At 34.4% G+C, this 14177-nt stretch overlaps 1 protein-coding gene across 1 annotated transcript; it reads left to right on the forward strand.

Moving 5' to 3' along the window:
* Positions 1–600: 600 nt before the first annotated feature.
* LOC149578240 (uncharacterized) lies at positions 601–3646 on the forward strand. Its single transcript, XM_089827917.1, has 7 exons — positions 601–1837; positions 1926–2424; positions 2535–2657; positions 2821–2886; positions 3069–3134; positions 3219–3266; positions 3350–3646. The coding sequence occupies exons 1-7, from the start codon at positions 1725–1727 to the stop codon at positions 3491–3493; spliced, it is 1059 nt and encodes a 352-aa protein (XP_089684043.1). The 5' UTR covers positions 601–1724; the 3' UTR covers positions 3494–3646.
* Positions 3647–14177: the final 10531 nt, after the last annotated feature.

Here is a 14177-nt window from a genome sequence, read left to right on the forward strand (position 1 = left end):
CATTGAATATAGGTATAAATTTGAATAAAAGATCAAAATTAAAATCATTTTAGTATAATAAAGAAAATTAAAAATAGAATCAAGTCAAGGTCACAAGACTAAACATAAGATTTGTTTGTAAAGATAATTTTCAAACAGTTTATAAAAGATATAAAATCTTACAATATATAAATTTTTTTTTGTCATTTTATAAAAAACACAATAGTCTTGTAGAAAAGAAAAATGCATTAATTTCCTTCACAACTATATATACATACATGTACATACACACAACTACTACAATTAAAATCATCAACATTTGAATATATATATATATAACTAGTCAAATGTCTCTAAAATTAGTATTGACATTTAAAGTTAAAACCTAAAAAAATAACATATTAGATATCTAATTAAGTATATAATATTATTTTAAAATATAATAAACTAATATAAATATAATAATATCTCAAATATATAATGTTTTGTTTTCAAATGTTAAACTTTAAATAACTTTAAATAAACTTTAAATTATTTAAAATAACCAATTCTTTCTTCTACATAATTAGAATAAAACATTAAAATAATTGTATATATTGGGATTTCAAAGCATGCGAAATCAGTTAGGGGAGAAGAAATATTTCGATTTACGATTTTTGTCAGAGTGTACTGCCGCGGGGTCTGGTTGACTGTACGGAAGTTTGCGGCGATGTCCATCCATGGGGAGAGGCGGAAGGAAGACGGATGAGACAAACGGCGTCATTCCCAGCCAGTCGAAATAACTGGCTGGGTAGCCGTTGCCGTTTGTTCCAGGGCAGGGACTTCGCTACGTCACAGTCAGACATGAGTACCACAGCGATGCAGGGCGGCAGCAGGATGGCATGTGGAGGGGGCATATGGCTATGAGGATGGGGGCATGGCGGGGGCTGCCTGGGTAGCCGTTGCCATAGGCTTAATGATCTCCCTAAAAAATTTAAGAATCTATTTATTTTTCCAACAAGAAATATGGATTATTTTATTTCAATTTTGAATGACGGTTGACATGAACATTTTACCTAAACAGTGGGGTCGACCGCCAAGACGATCCCTTGATCGAAGGGAAAGAAGACGATCGAGTGTGGAGCCCACTGCTATGCCCGCAGAATCGGGCAGCAGATGCCGACGCACGTGACAGACCCGTCGTTACGCGGTCTCCGTCAAAGCTACCCGGCGGGTCCCACGCGGTTATTTTCACTTCTCATGTCCGCGTTATTTCGTGGACCTCGTCTGCCCGCTGACCGCAGCCACACGCTGCTTCGGACCACGTGTCAGCTTCCCACTGCTCACACCCTCTGCAAAAATAGTGACGGTTTGTTTCATCCTGTGTTTGCATTTCTCCGGATTCCTTTTCGTTATTCTCGATTTCTCCTCCTTATCGTTGGATTTTCCATGTTTAATTAATGTTGTCGATTCTGAAATGTCGGTGGTTCATGATTCTGTCTCCATTCATCTTGACAAAGATCTTCCGCGAAAATGAAAAATCTTGGGGACGCTTTTTGTTTTTTCAGTCTGTGTCACAAGAAGGAAAAAGCTTCCAGTTTGAGCATTTCTTCGCCGGGAGAATCTTCGTGTCGAAATGACAGTACATGAAAGGATCGGGCTATAGCAAAGGTAGGTATTTTGGATTCATAATACAGTGAACGAGACGATTACCCTGGAGTTCTTTTGACCGGTTGTTGAAGAGGAATTAATCTGCTTGAAAGAAGATGCGGAATGCCGCTTCTCTGATCGAATCGTGTCGGCTCTTTTCTCCAGTCTCGGCCACTTCGGATTCAAAGATTTTTTCTGTGGAAAACAACGGCTGTAACAGAAGCTCGATGTAAGTTGTCTACTTAGGGTTCTGCATGCTCTTGCAATTCTTTAATGCCTGGATTTAGTTGTATTTTGATCTTTTTGTAATTTTACAGAAGCGACAGCTTGTATGACGCCAAAGTGTTGAGCTTTGAGCGCCCTAGCCATCGAATGTTTGAGCCGTACAGTCAGGGGGGTTGTGAGAAGCCTGACAGCTTGTTGTTTGAAAATATTCTGCCTGCGTTAAATGCGGGGGGCGTAGCTTGCTCGACGCCTTTGTACTGCACTGGAAATGGCTTCCGTGAGGGTTTGGAGGCGACAAGATACGATGCTGAGAAGGCAGGGGTAAATGTTGATGTTCCGTCGCAGGAATCCGAGGTTTGTTATACTTACGCCAAACCTGCTGCTGTGACTGTATGTGACGGCGACCAAAGGCAGTCTTTTCCTGAAGATTTTGTAACGGCTGGTTATGGAATGAAAATGGAGGAGATTGCAAGGTCGACAGGCATTTCAGTGCAGACTGCTTCAACAAATCATCCTTCTCAGTGGTCAAATGCTGTATCTTTCTCTGCCGAAGGATCCGCTGCCGTCGCCTCGAACATAAATTTTCGTCGGGCAAGTTAAATTTATATTTGTGAAAAGCAAGGGCACACTGATAATTTAAACTATTTTTCGGTAAAATCTCTAGGATTTTTCTAACATTGTAACTTTTATGTTCGATTCAGAGACATGGAAATGAGGGCGAAGAGTCTCCTGCGGCAGATCAAAAGAGAGCTATCTCTACCTTACTTGATGTCGATCAAGCAAGTCCTTCAAAGAAGATTCGAACCTCGGATGCGTCATCGAAGGTTTTAAGTCGTTCTTTTGTCGAAATTTTGTTTACTAAAACATTCTATTTTCATGGCTAAACTCTGAACGCAATTTTTTTTTAGAAGTATTTATGATGGTTCTTTTGCCAGGTATCTGATTGCAAAATAAAATTTGAACTTTTTATGATTATTCTTTCGCCAGGTAAGGAAGGAAAGCGTGGGAGAACGAGTAACAGCTCTGCAACAGCTCGTCTCGCCCTTCGGAAAGGTTTTAAACCCCTGCCACAACTCTCTTGCTCGCTGATCTGTGGATAAATATCACGAATTTAAACACTCTTTCCTCTTTTTAGCCTCGTAAATTTTATTTAAAGACATCTTTACGGCATTCACAGCCAATATCTCTCAAAATTTGATAGTTTTCTTACTTTGGAAATTTTCCTCAAATTGCAGACGGACACAGCGTCTGTGCTTCTTGAAGCCATAGGATACATAAAGTTTCTGCAGGATCAAGTTCAGGTAAAATGAATCACACTTTCATATCAGCAGCAAGCATTATTTCCGGCATGGATTATAACTGATAAATAATATGTTACCAAACAGGTTCTGAGCACGCCGTACCTCAAAGGATTTTCCTCCAGCCAGACTCAAGTAAATTCCTTTCCTTTCAAACCCTAGAGATCACCTCTGTATTCATTTGCTGAAACTTCAAACCCTAAATATCTTTCTTTCAGGAAGGAATCGCAGGGGCTTCAGAAACAAGCGAGCTGAGAAGGCGAGGACTATGCGTTATGCCCGTGGCATACACACAGCTTGTCGCCAACAACAATGGAGCGGATTTCTGGACATCTGGAGTGGGAGGTGGCACCAGGTTTTGAACAATCTATTTATACGCAAATTTGTTCCTGTTTTCCCCTCGGAGCAACAGAACGCCCATGCCTAACTTAAACCAGTTCAACTCATTTGTATACAACTGTAAATTGAATCGACGGCTAAAATAAATGGGACCCTTCAAGTTAACTTTTTTTCCATTTTCAAAGACCAAAATTTAAGAATTTAAAATATTTTTCGTTTGTTATAAATTTGGGGACTTGAGACATGGTCTCTCTCGAATGATCCAAGACGAGAAAGGTAGCAAACATCACTAAAGATGCTGACTTCTTATTCAACGTCAGGTGTATCATTTTCCATACCAACTTCATTGTAGTTGTTAAATAAATTAGATACATTTTTTATGTATACATTTCAAATTGTATTTTTTTAATAAATTTTCAATAAAATTATAGTTAAGGTGGTGATGCAACACATAATTTATAATAAATTAGGTTAATAAGTTTCATGTATGACATTGTAAAGACTTTGTATAAAATAAAAGTGGATTGATAAAAGTGGATTGTTCATTGTGCTTGGATAAAATGATACAAATTAACTAATATTGCAAAGTCTTGTAAGATAAGTAAATTTTGAAAATTATATATTAGCTAGTATGGGTGCTTTTAAAATTAGTCATGTAAGAGGTTTTCAAATATTATATGATCTATCATTAAGATGTAGAAAATATGCAATTAAAGAGTATTCATGATTTTAGTTTGGTGTAAAGTAGTGGAATGTTGTATAAAGATATAAAATATATTTTAAAGAAATGACTCTTTACATAAATATGTAGACATATATAAAGTCACAAAGCCTTGCATAAATCTCGAGATCTATCTACTATTTTAAGTGCACCATTTTAACAAAATAATAGTTACTTTGACATTTAAAGTATCATCTTATCAGATTTTTTTAAAAAAATATTATCAAGAAAAAGTGCATTCATTGTGTTGGATAGACATTAGCACAACTTGCAAAGTATGGAAGCATTATATACTTCAAAGAAAAATATTATTAAATTCACAAGGATGAGATTAATGGAAAATAATCAACTTAAGTATAATGTGTGTACAAATGACCACTACTTTGTTAACAATGTTAACAATCTCAATTTAGTATCTTGAAACTCACAATCTCACCCTCTCAACACCTGCAAATCATAGACTCCTTTGATTAATCATTTATGCTTACCTTGGAAATGAAACACAAAGATTACATGCATTTATCTTTGATTTTGATTTACAAAATTCAAGATTTATTATTTTATTTTGATGGTTATGTAGAATATGTAATCGTAGACACCTAAATATGATCACACAATTAATTAATCTTATTTAGTCATCTCTTAAGGAATTATTAATTTAATATTTAATATGTAATTAATTTATGTTATCACCTAGTTAATTAATTAAATTAATTATTTATGTAGTCCAATTAACAATCAAATGAGAACCAATAGTCAGACTTATTAATTAAATTCCTATTCTTCTATTAAATTAAACAATTGCATAATTTATTTTATTTTATTTAAAATTCACCCTATCTAATTAATTAATTAATTTATTTATTTTTCAGACATTAACTAACCCTCAACCCAATAGTTTAGCCTAATCCAACCCATGCACCAATAGTTAACTTATTTAATTAATTCCTCCACTTGTCAAGCACACCACCCCCTTGTCTCAACCACGTCACCCTCTTGCCTCAAATACAACATCCCCTTAATCTAAAACTAATCACCTCCCTAAATCACTTACACAATTTAAGGCACGAATAAAGACTTTCTGACTCAAGCCTAAGCCTACTATCATGCCACATCTTCAACTCTCACTTAAGTGAACTAAAGTCCATCTCACATGTCCCCTACTTAACTATCTCTCCATAATTCCTATCCCCTCACACTCATTCTCCTTGCGACACTTGTCACAAGACTATGGATTTGAGAAATCACAATCAATGTGCTCATTTTTCCTTGCATTCTATCCCTCCCTCATAATCTCTCTGCTTTACATCTTGATCGTCTATTTCCTTACCTTAGAAATAATTTGAACCCTGCATCCTTCATAATTGATCCACCCTTTGAGTAAAGTTATTATGTTGTTTTGAGAGCCAAAATCTACCAAAGCACCATTGCTATGCCCAAATTTCCACTCATCCTCCATTATTGAATCCATATTTTAAAGCTTGGAGCAACACCATTGAGTATACATTCCATCATTTGGCCAAATCTACTCAATAAAGGAGTTGTTGATTGCAAGGTTTCCACTTTTTGTTTTTCTTTTTTCAATTCTTTTATGGTATTCACTCATATGCTATTATTGAATTAGTTTTGTTGAATATTTAATCTTGGTTTCATATTCTAATTTTATAACATACATTATTGGCACACCTGGTGGGACCCCACAATTGGGTCATTTCACTATCCAAGATTCATTTTTCTTTGTTAAAGAATTAATAGATTACCTAACATTTTTGTGTTTTAGTGGTGTTGTTGAATAGTTTCTTAGGTTTTGTGGGTTAAAGGTGTAGAAGAAAGAAAGGACGCCACATGTACTTCAGTAAGAATTTACATAGAAAACTAGAAAATGTTTTCAAACTTGTGATCTTGTGACTATGAAGAATGTTAAATCAACCATCATGAATGCAATCCCCTACTTGCGAGAATGCTACTAAAACCTAAAATTCTTAAGAAGCACATCCTTTTCCTTATTTGTTGTCTTTTGGCCTCTCTCTCTCTCTCTCTCTCTCTCTTAATCATGCCTTTGTGGGAATGTGAGTTGACTCGGTAGGAATGTTAGTTGACTCCCTACAATTTTGACATAGTCAAGTAGGCTCTTAAGTGAGTCACACATATACAAATTCATTGGGAGGATGTCATGAATCTTATTAAAAACCAATTCTAGAAAGCCACTTCATTTTCCTTGGTATGTTATTCATGTTGGAAATATAAGAGTAACTGAGAGGGAGGGGTGAATCAGTTGCCACAAAAATAAATCCTAGATCCCTTAGATGTCAATACAAATCAAAACCAAACTTTGTGGAAATTGAAAAATATAGTTGTAACTCAGTTAGCACTGAATCACTCGACAAACACTAAGAATTATTGTAACTAGGTAAGCACTAAAATATTACTTCCTTAGATGTTTAATGTGATTAGATTTAATTAACTTAGTTGCAACAATATAAAGAAAATAATATGAACACATATGACACCAATATTTAACGTGGAAATCCAATTTGGGAAAAACCACCAATTATAACTAGTTACTATTTTTCACTCTTCTAAAGTGAGCCCTACTAGGAGCCAATGCTATTAAAGGTCACAAAAAACACTGTTAGGTGTGACCTTATTAAAGGATTTAATCACCCTATTAGGAGTGGCCTTATTAGACGTCTTTAAACACTTCAATCTAGAAACACCACCTTGTTAGAGGATTTGGAAAATAGTTGTTAAGATAACTCTGTTAAGAGATTTGATACACTGCTATAGTTATTAGAGAGTAATAATGATATGACCTAATTGTTGATGCAATTGTATTATTGATTTCAAATCTCTGTTATGGCTTGAATACTTGATCCTCCTTGATCAGATAAAACTTTGTAGCTCGGTCAACTCAGGATACTCTGTTATCCTTCCAATTCGCTTCCTTGGTATATCTTTTCAATCCCATGCTTCTCATATTCAATCCCACAACTTGACCTTATATATTTTCCCTTGTCAAGTTAGCTTGAATACAATTACAAATATTCAATATCTATTATTTAAGTTAGCTAGACTTAACAAATAGATTCATCAAACTAAATACGTCGATTCAAGAAAATACTTCATTAGCCAACCTAGCTCGGTCAACACTAACTCAGAAAATACTTTATTCAGAGTTCCTTTGTTAACCACATGAACTCAGTTAACACTACATCCTAAACTAAATTCCTATGGCAACTAAGTGAGCTTGGTTAACACTAGTTCCATGCCAACTTCTCTTTGGTGTCCGAGTGAACTTGATAGACACTATCTTGTTGCAGACTTCCTTTAGTGCCCAAGTGAAGCTCGACACATACTATCTTTGAACTTGGTTTACTCTAGAATGGTTGATAGAAACTGGAAATTATCTTCATCACTTGAGTGAGCTTGACAAAAATTTACTGGTAAAGACTTGACATTTTGTGTAATATCAAAGACAATATATAATTGAACAATTGTTTTCAATAGTCTCCCTCTTTGGCATTGATGGCAATACAACATGTCATAATACAATGTAATTTTTGAGAAAAATAAAAGTAAGAATAGTATCCTTAGTTTCATTCTAATTCTCATCCATGAGAACTCCCTCTGTCAGTGTGAACTCCCTATAACATCAATCTCTAATTGTTGTGACTACAATGTCAAATTCTCCCCCTTTGATATCAAATCAAGTTCATTCTCCCTCTTTGACATCTCTGACATATACAAATATCTTTGATATATGACAACAAACTCTCTCTATCATACATAAAATTTCTTTGATGTATGATAGAACTCTCCCTCTTTAACATCTCATGCCAATGATAGCATTCAGTGAACTTCCACACACCTGATGTACTGATTCATATGCAATTTTCCCTTTGCAATATTGTATCAACTTGACTGATTTTCAACATTCTTGATTGATACATCACTAATATCTGATTAGTAAGCTTCAGATAGGGGAATGACCCCTCGATTACCTCTTAGATACAAAAATACATCCTTAGGTAATGACTTGGTGAATATGTCTATAATCTATTCTTTTGTATTCACATATTCCAATCTTACTTCCTTGTCTTGCACCAATTCTCTTTAGAAATGGTACTTAATTGCAATGTGCTTAGTTTTGATATGCATCACAACATTCTTGGAAATTAGGAGATAATTTCCAAAACAAGTCAAATTGTGATATTGCTATCAGGATTTAACTATAGTTAAGCGCGCTTAGGCTGGAGTAGTACTGGGATGGATGACCTCTCAGGAAGTCTCGGTGCTTCACCCCTGTGAGCATCACCTAGATCCAATGAGTGCTAAAAAGTGTTCCATTTATTCTCATGAGAGATGGATTCATGTTGAATCACTACTCATGAATATATGGGTCAATGAGTTTGACTCAAAAATCACATAGTTAAATCCTGATAGCAATATCATAATTCTTGGAAATGTTAATTGCATTGGTGTTATCACATAAAATAACAAATATATCCTTGATCTCTTCCTTATACCTATCAATAGTTGTTTGAACCAAACAATATTTGAACAATTAACTACCACAACAACATATTTTGCTTCTCCTGTTGACTAAGAGATACGGTTTTGCTTCTTTCTTGTCCAAGATACTAGCCTCTTTCCAAGAAAGAATGCTCCACCACTAGTGCTCTTTCTATCATCAATGCTTCTTGCCCAATCAACATTAGTGAATGCTTTCAATTTAAAGTTTCCTCCTTTCTTAAACCACAAACCATAATCTTCAGTACTCTTTAGATATCTCATGATTCTTTTGATTCCCATCATATAATTTTAGTTTGGATTAGTAGATAATCTTGCCACCATTCCAATTGCTAATGCTATATCAAGTCTTTTATGCACCACATACTGAAGTTTTCCAATCATTGATCTGTATGTAGTCTGGTCTACTTTTGAATTATTATCTTTTCAAAGCTTATACCCATTAGACATAGGTGTTCTAAATGGTCTAGAATCCTCCATTCAAAACTTTTTCAGTATCTCCTTGATGCATTTTGATTGAGCAATATAGATACCATCCTTCTGTTGAATTTGCAAGCCAACAAAGAATTTGATCTCTCCAAACATTAACATCTCAAATTCCTTACTCATTTCCTCAGAAAAAGATTTGCATAAATCATCATTTCCAATAAACAATGTATCATCCACAAAGATTTTTGCAACACAATATACTTATCTAGTCCTTCTTTGATGTATATACTTTAATTATCATTAGTTCTTTGAAAACCAATCTTTATAAAATACTTGTGCAATCTCGCATACCATGCTCTAGGGGCTTGTTTGAGACCATACAAAGCTTTGTGTGTTAAAATAGGCCATGAACAACATAAAAACCAAAGTAATAATTGTTTTAATGTAGAAAGCAAGGCAAAAAAAAGACATATAATTGATAATATATTAATCTAGCTTGCTTACATATATCAAACTTTCAAATGTCTTCTAACAATGCACAACTTGTATGTGCACATCACATATTTATACATATAATACCAAAATCTAGAAACTCTTTTTCTAGAGTATTCTCTATCCTAGAATACTCTACATCTAATCTAGACTATACAATGGAAGGCTCTAAGAAGCCTCTTCTCTGGATTCTTCTAGACAATCTTAACCCTTAACATTGTGTAGTCTACAAACCATGACCCTTTTGTTAGGATCAACAAAACCTTCAGGTTGCTCAATGTAGACTTCCTCTTCTAAGATTCCATTTAGGAATGCTAATTTCACATCCTTCTAATACACTTTGAATCCTTTGTGTGTTGCATATGCAAGGAGTGTTCTAATAGCTTCAAGTCTAGCAACATGAGAAAAAGTTTATCCATAGTCAATACCTTCCTCTTGAGCATAGCCCTTGCAAACTAGCCTTGCCTTGTTTCTTGAAACTTCTCCATTCTCATTCAACTTATTTCTAAATATGCATTTTGTGCCAATTGCATTATTATCCTTGGGTCTAGGAACAAGAGTCCAAAGCTTATTCCTTTCAATCTGATCAATTTCTTCATTCATAGCTTCAATCCAAATTTTATTCTCTAATGCATCTTTTACATATCTAGGTTCAAATTCAATAAGAAAACATGTACCTTTTTACTTGTTCCTTGTTATTGTACCAACTGACTGATCTCTAATGATTTTCTTGGGTGCATGATGCCTTCTGACATATCCAGAAAGTTGAGGCTCCATCTTTCTGAAATTACTAGGTTCACCATGATCTTCTATTTCATGCATTATCTGTGATTTGGGTCCATTAGACTGTGACTCAGTTTCCTCTTGCTGAAACGTGGGTCCTTTTGATGACTTGGGTTGCACTTGCTACAACTTGGGTTGAATTGGAGATTTTGGGGACTCAAGTGGTGAAGGCTACTAATTGCCACTTGCTTGAACATTAGGAATAGTATCAGGCTCATAGTAACAAATTTTATGTAGTCTTTATGTTCCTTATTGCTTTGTTCTTTACTCTTTTCTACAAACTCATCAATCTTCACATGTGCACTTCCTATAACTTTATGAGTAGATAGATTCAGACATTTATATGTTTTTTTCTTATTGAAATATCCTAGAAATATGCCTTCATCACTTTTCACATCAAATTTTCCTTTTCTAGACTCCTTTAGAATATAACATTTACTGCCAAATACTTTGACATAATGCACATTAGGTTTATAGCCATACCATAATTCAAAAGGTGTTTGATTTGAATCCTTCATCAACTGAACTTGGTTCAAGGTATGAACTACAATACTTATTTCTTCCTTCTAGTATTTGATAGCAACACTCTTTTCTATCATAAGGGTCCTTACACAATCCATAATTGATCTATTCCTTCTTTCAGCAATGCCTTTATGTTAATGTTTGTTAGGTGCTAATACTTGTCTTTTGATTCCTCTCTCATTGAAGAATTCATTGAATTCATTAGAAATGAATTCACCTCCTTTGTCTAATCTTAAACATTTTAGTTTCTTTCTTGTTTCTTTTTCCACTCTAGCCAAATACTATTTGAACTTTTGAAAAGCTTCTAATTTATCCTTTAAATACATAATAGTCATCATTCTTGAATAATCATCAATGAATAAAATAAAGTACTTATCTCCTATGTAGTTTTCTATGCCAATAGGTCCAAAAAGGTTTGTATGGACCAGCTCCAATACTTCTTTAGAATGATAGTTTTTTCTTTTAATACTTGTCTTTCCCATCTTACCAATTTGACAATTCTTGCACATGCCCATGTCAAATTTCTTTAGGATTGGAATGCCTATAACCCTTTTGTTCTTTCTTATGTTTATCAGGTTATCAAAATTCATATGACATAATCTCTTATGCCATAACCAACTTTCTTCTACTTGAGCAATGAAACATGAACTTCCATTAAGATCTAGGTAGAATAGATTACCTTTTATTTGTTTGCCAGTCCCAACTAGATTTCCTTTTCCATCCTATAGATTGGCCTTTCCATTCATGAAATCTACCTTTAATTGAATGTTATTCAATTGAGTTTCGCTAAGTAGATTATGCTTTAGTCCCTCAACCCAATAATCATTATCACATCCGAGATCATTAGTTAGTGCAATACAATATTTACCTTTCACATAACATGGTTCATCATTGCCAAATCTAACACTTCCACCATCATAGTGTACTAAGTTCTCAAATTTAGATTTGTCACTAGCCATATGGTGAGAACAACCACTATTAATAATCCATGTATTATTCTTACTAATATGTGAGATAAGTGTCATTTTATCATTCTCATCATCTGATTCATCCTTAACAACAATGTAGACCATTTCATCTTCTTCTTCACTACTTTCAGAATCTTTAGCAATGTAACAAGATTTCTTACCTTTATCTTTATAGTCCTTGTAGCTTTTGAAGTCCTTCTTGCCCTTGTACTTGTCATTCTTCTTTTCTACATTTCCTTCTCAATTTGGACACCTTGCATCAATGTGACCAACTTCTTCACAAGAAAAGCATATCAAAGGAATTTTGTCTTTGTACTTCCCTTTGCCCTTGGGAAATTGTCTTGCAAGTAATGCTTCAATGACTTCAAGATCTTCATCAAAACCACCTTCATCCTCACTATCAAATTTCCTTTTAGATTTTCTAACTTTCTTCTTGAGTGATAGCTTGGCTTGAACTGTAGACTCAAGGTTGCTAGTGTTAGGAACATAATTTTCATAGTTATATAAATCAATAGTTGTTAACCTTCCCACTACTACATCCAATGTTATATCATTCTTGGGATTACATCTCATCTCTTGAACTTTTAACACTCTAACTATGTATATAGGAAGAAGTTGTTAACCTTCCCACTGACTTCTCTTCTATCTTTCCTCCTGAGGCTCTGATTGCACACACACTGACTTCTATTCTTTCAATGTATTTTGCAATGTTCTCATCTTCTCTCATCCTTATTTGATCAAATTGACCTCTAAGATTTGCTTCCTTAGCTCTCCTCACATTATCATCTCCTCCATAGATGGTTTTCAGCTTGATCCACATCTCATGAGCAGTTTCATAGTCTTTGACTTCATCAAATTCACAATAGCTAAGAGTTGAAGCAATATCAATCATCATAATGTTATGATTCATATTTTTTGTATTTTTTTCAATAGTCATAGCTCCAAAAGGTGCCACATACTTGGCATCTAGGTACTTTAGGCCTGAGCCTCCAATGGCTACCAACTGCAATCTCATGAGTTTCTACCATTCCTTGAAGTTATATCTATTTAGCTTAGGGATCTCCCTTCTATAAGACATATTGATCTTTAGTTTAGGTCCTTGAAACCTTTTCTAGAAGCACCAAAAGATCTAATACCAATTCTTGGAAATATAAGAGGAATAATTGAGAGGGGAGGGGTGAATCAGTTACCAACAAAATAAATCCTAGATCCCTTATATGCTAATACAAATCAAAACCAAACTCTGCTAAAACTAAAAATATTTCTATAACTCGATTAGCATTAAATAACTCAGCAATCACTAAGAATTACTATAAATCGATAAGTACCAAAATATTACTTCTTTAGATGTTTAATGTGATTAGCCTTAGTTAACCCATTTGTAGCAATAGAAATCAAATAACATGAAAACATATGACACCAAGATTTAATGTGAAATCCAATTTTGGAAAAACCACCAATTGTAACTAGTTACTATTTTTCACTCTTTTGAATTGAGCCTTGTTAGGAGCCAACCCTATTAAAGGTTACAAAACACATTGTTAGGTGTGATCCTATTAAGGATTTAATCACCCTATTAGGAGTGGCCTTGTTAGAGGTCTTTAAACACTTTAATCTAGAAATGCCACCTTGTTAGAGGATTTGGAAAATAACTGTTAAGCTAACATTGTTAAGAGATTTGATACACTGCTACAATTATTAGAGAGCAACAATGATATGAACTGATTGCTAATACAATTGTATTGCTAATTTCAGATCTCTATTCTAGCTTGAATACTTAATCCTCCTTAATCAAATAAAAATTTGGATCTCGATCAACTTAGGGTACTCTGTTATCCTTTCAATTCACTTCCTTGGTTTATCTTTTCAATCCCACAACTTGACCTTATATCTTTTGCCTTGTCAAGTTGGCTTGAATAAACTTACAAATATTCAATATTAATCCCTTAAATCAGCTAGACTTAACAAATAAATTCATCAAACTAAATATGATGATTCAAGAAAATCCTTCGTTAGCCAACCTAGCTTGGTCAACACTAACTCAGGAAAAAACTTTCTTTAGACTTCCTTTGTTAACCACATGAACTCCATTAACACTACATCTTGAACTAAATTCCTTTAGTAACCGAGTGAGCTCGGTTAACTGTAGTTCCATGTCAACTTCTCTTTGGTTCCTGAGTGAACTTGGTAGAAATTGTCTTCTTGCAGACTTCCATTGGCGCTTGAGTTAAGCTTGGTACATACTATCTCTAAACTTGGTTT

This window comes from Cupressus sempervirens, chromosome 1, assembly GCF_028749045.1.
Source record: "Cupressus sempervirens isolate cs-2001-9-10 chromosome 1, ASM2874904v1, whole genome shotgun sequence".
Lineage (NCBI taxonomy): Eukaryota > Viridiplantae > Streptophyta > Pinopsida > Cupressales > Cupressaceae > Cupressus > Cupressus sempervirens.

Bases quoted from the DNA above. Each gene is read 5' to 3' on its own strand.
- LOC149578240 (XM_089827917.1), top strand. From the start codon at position 1,725: ATGCGGAATGCCGCTTCTCTGATCGAATCGTGTCGGCTCTTTTCTCCA. The intron at 2,425-2,534 runs GCAAGTTAAATT...TGTTCGATTCAG, and splicing joins CGAACATAAATTTTCGTCGG to AGACATGGAAATGAGGGCGA. The intron at 2,887-3,068 runs GTTTTAAACCCC...CTCAAATTGCAG, and splicing joins TCGTCTCGCCCTTCGGAAAG to ACGGACACAGCGTCTGTGCT.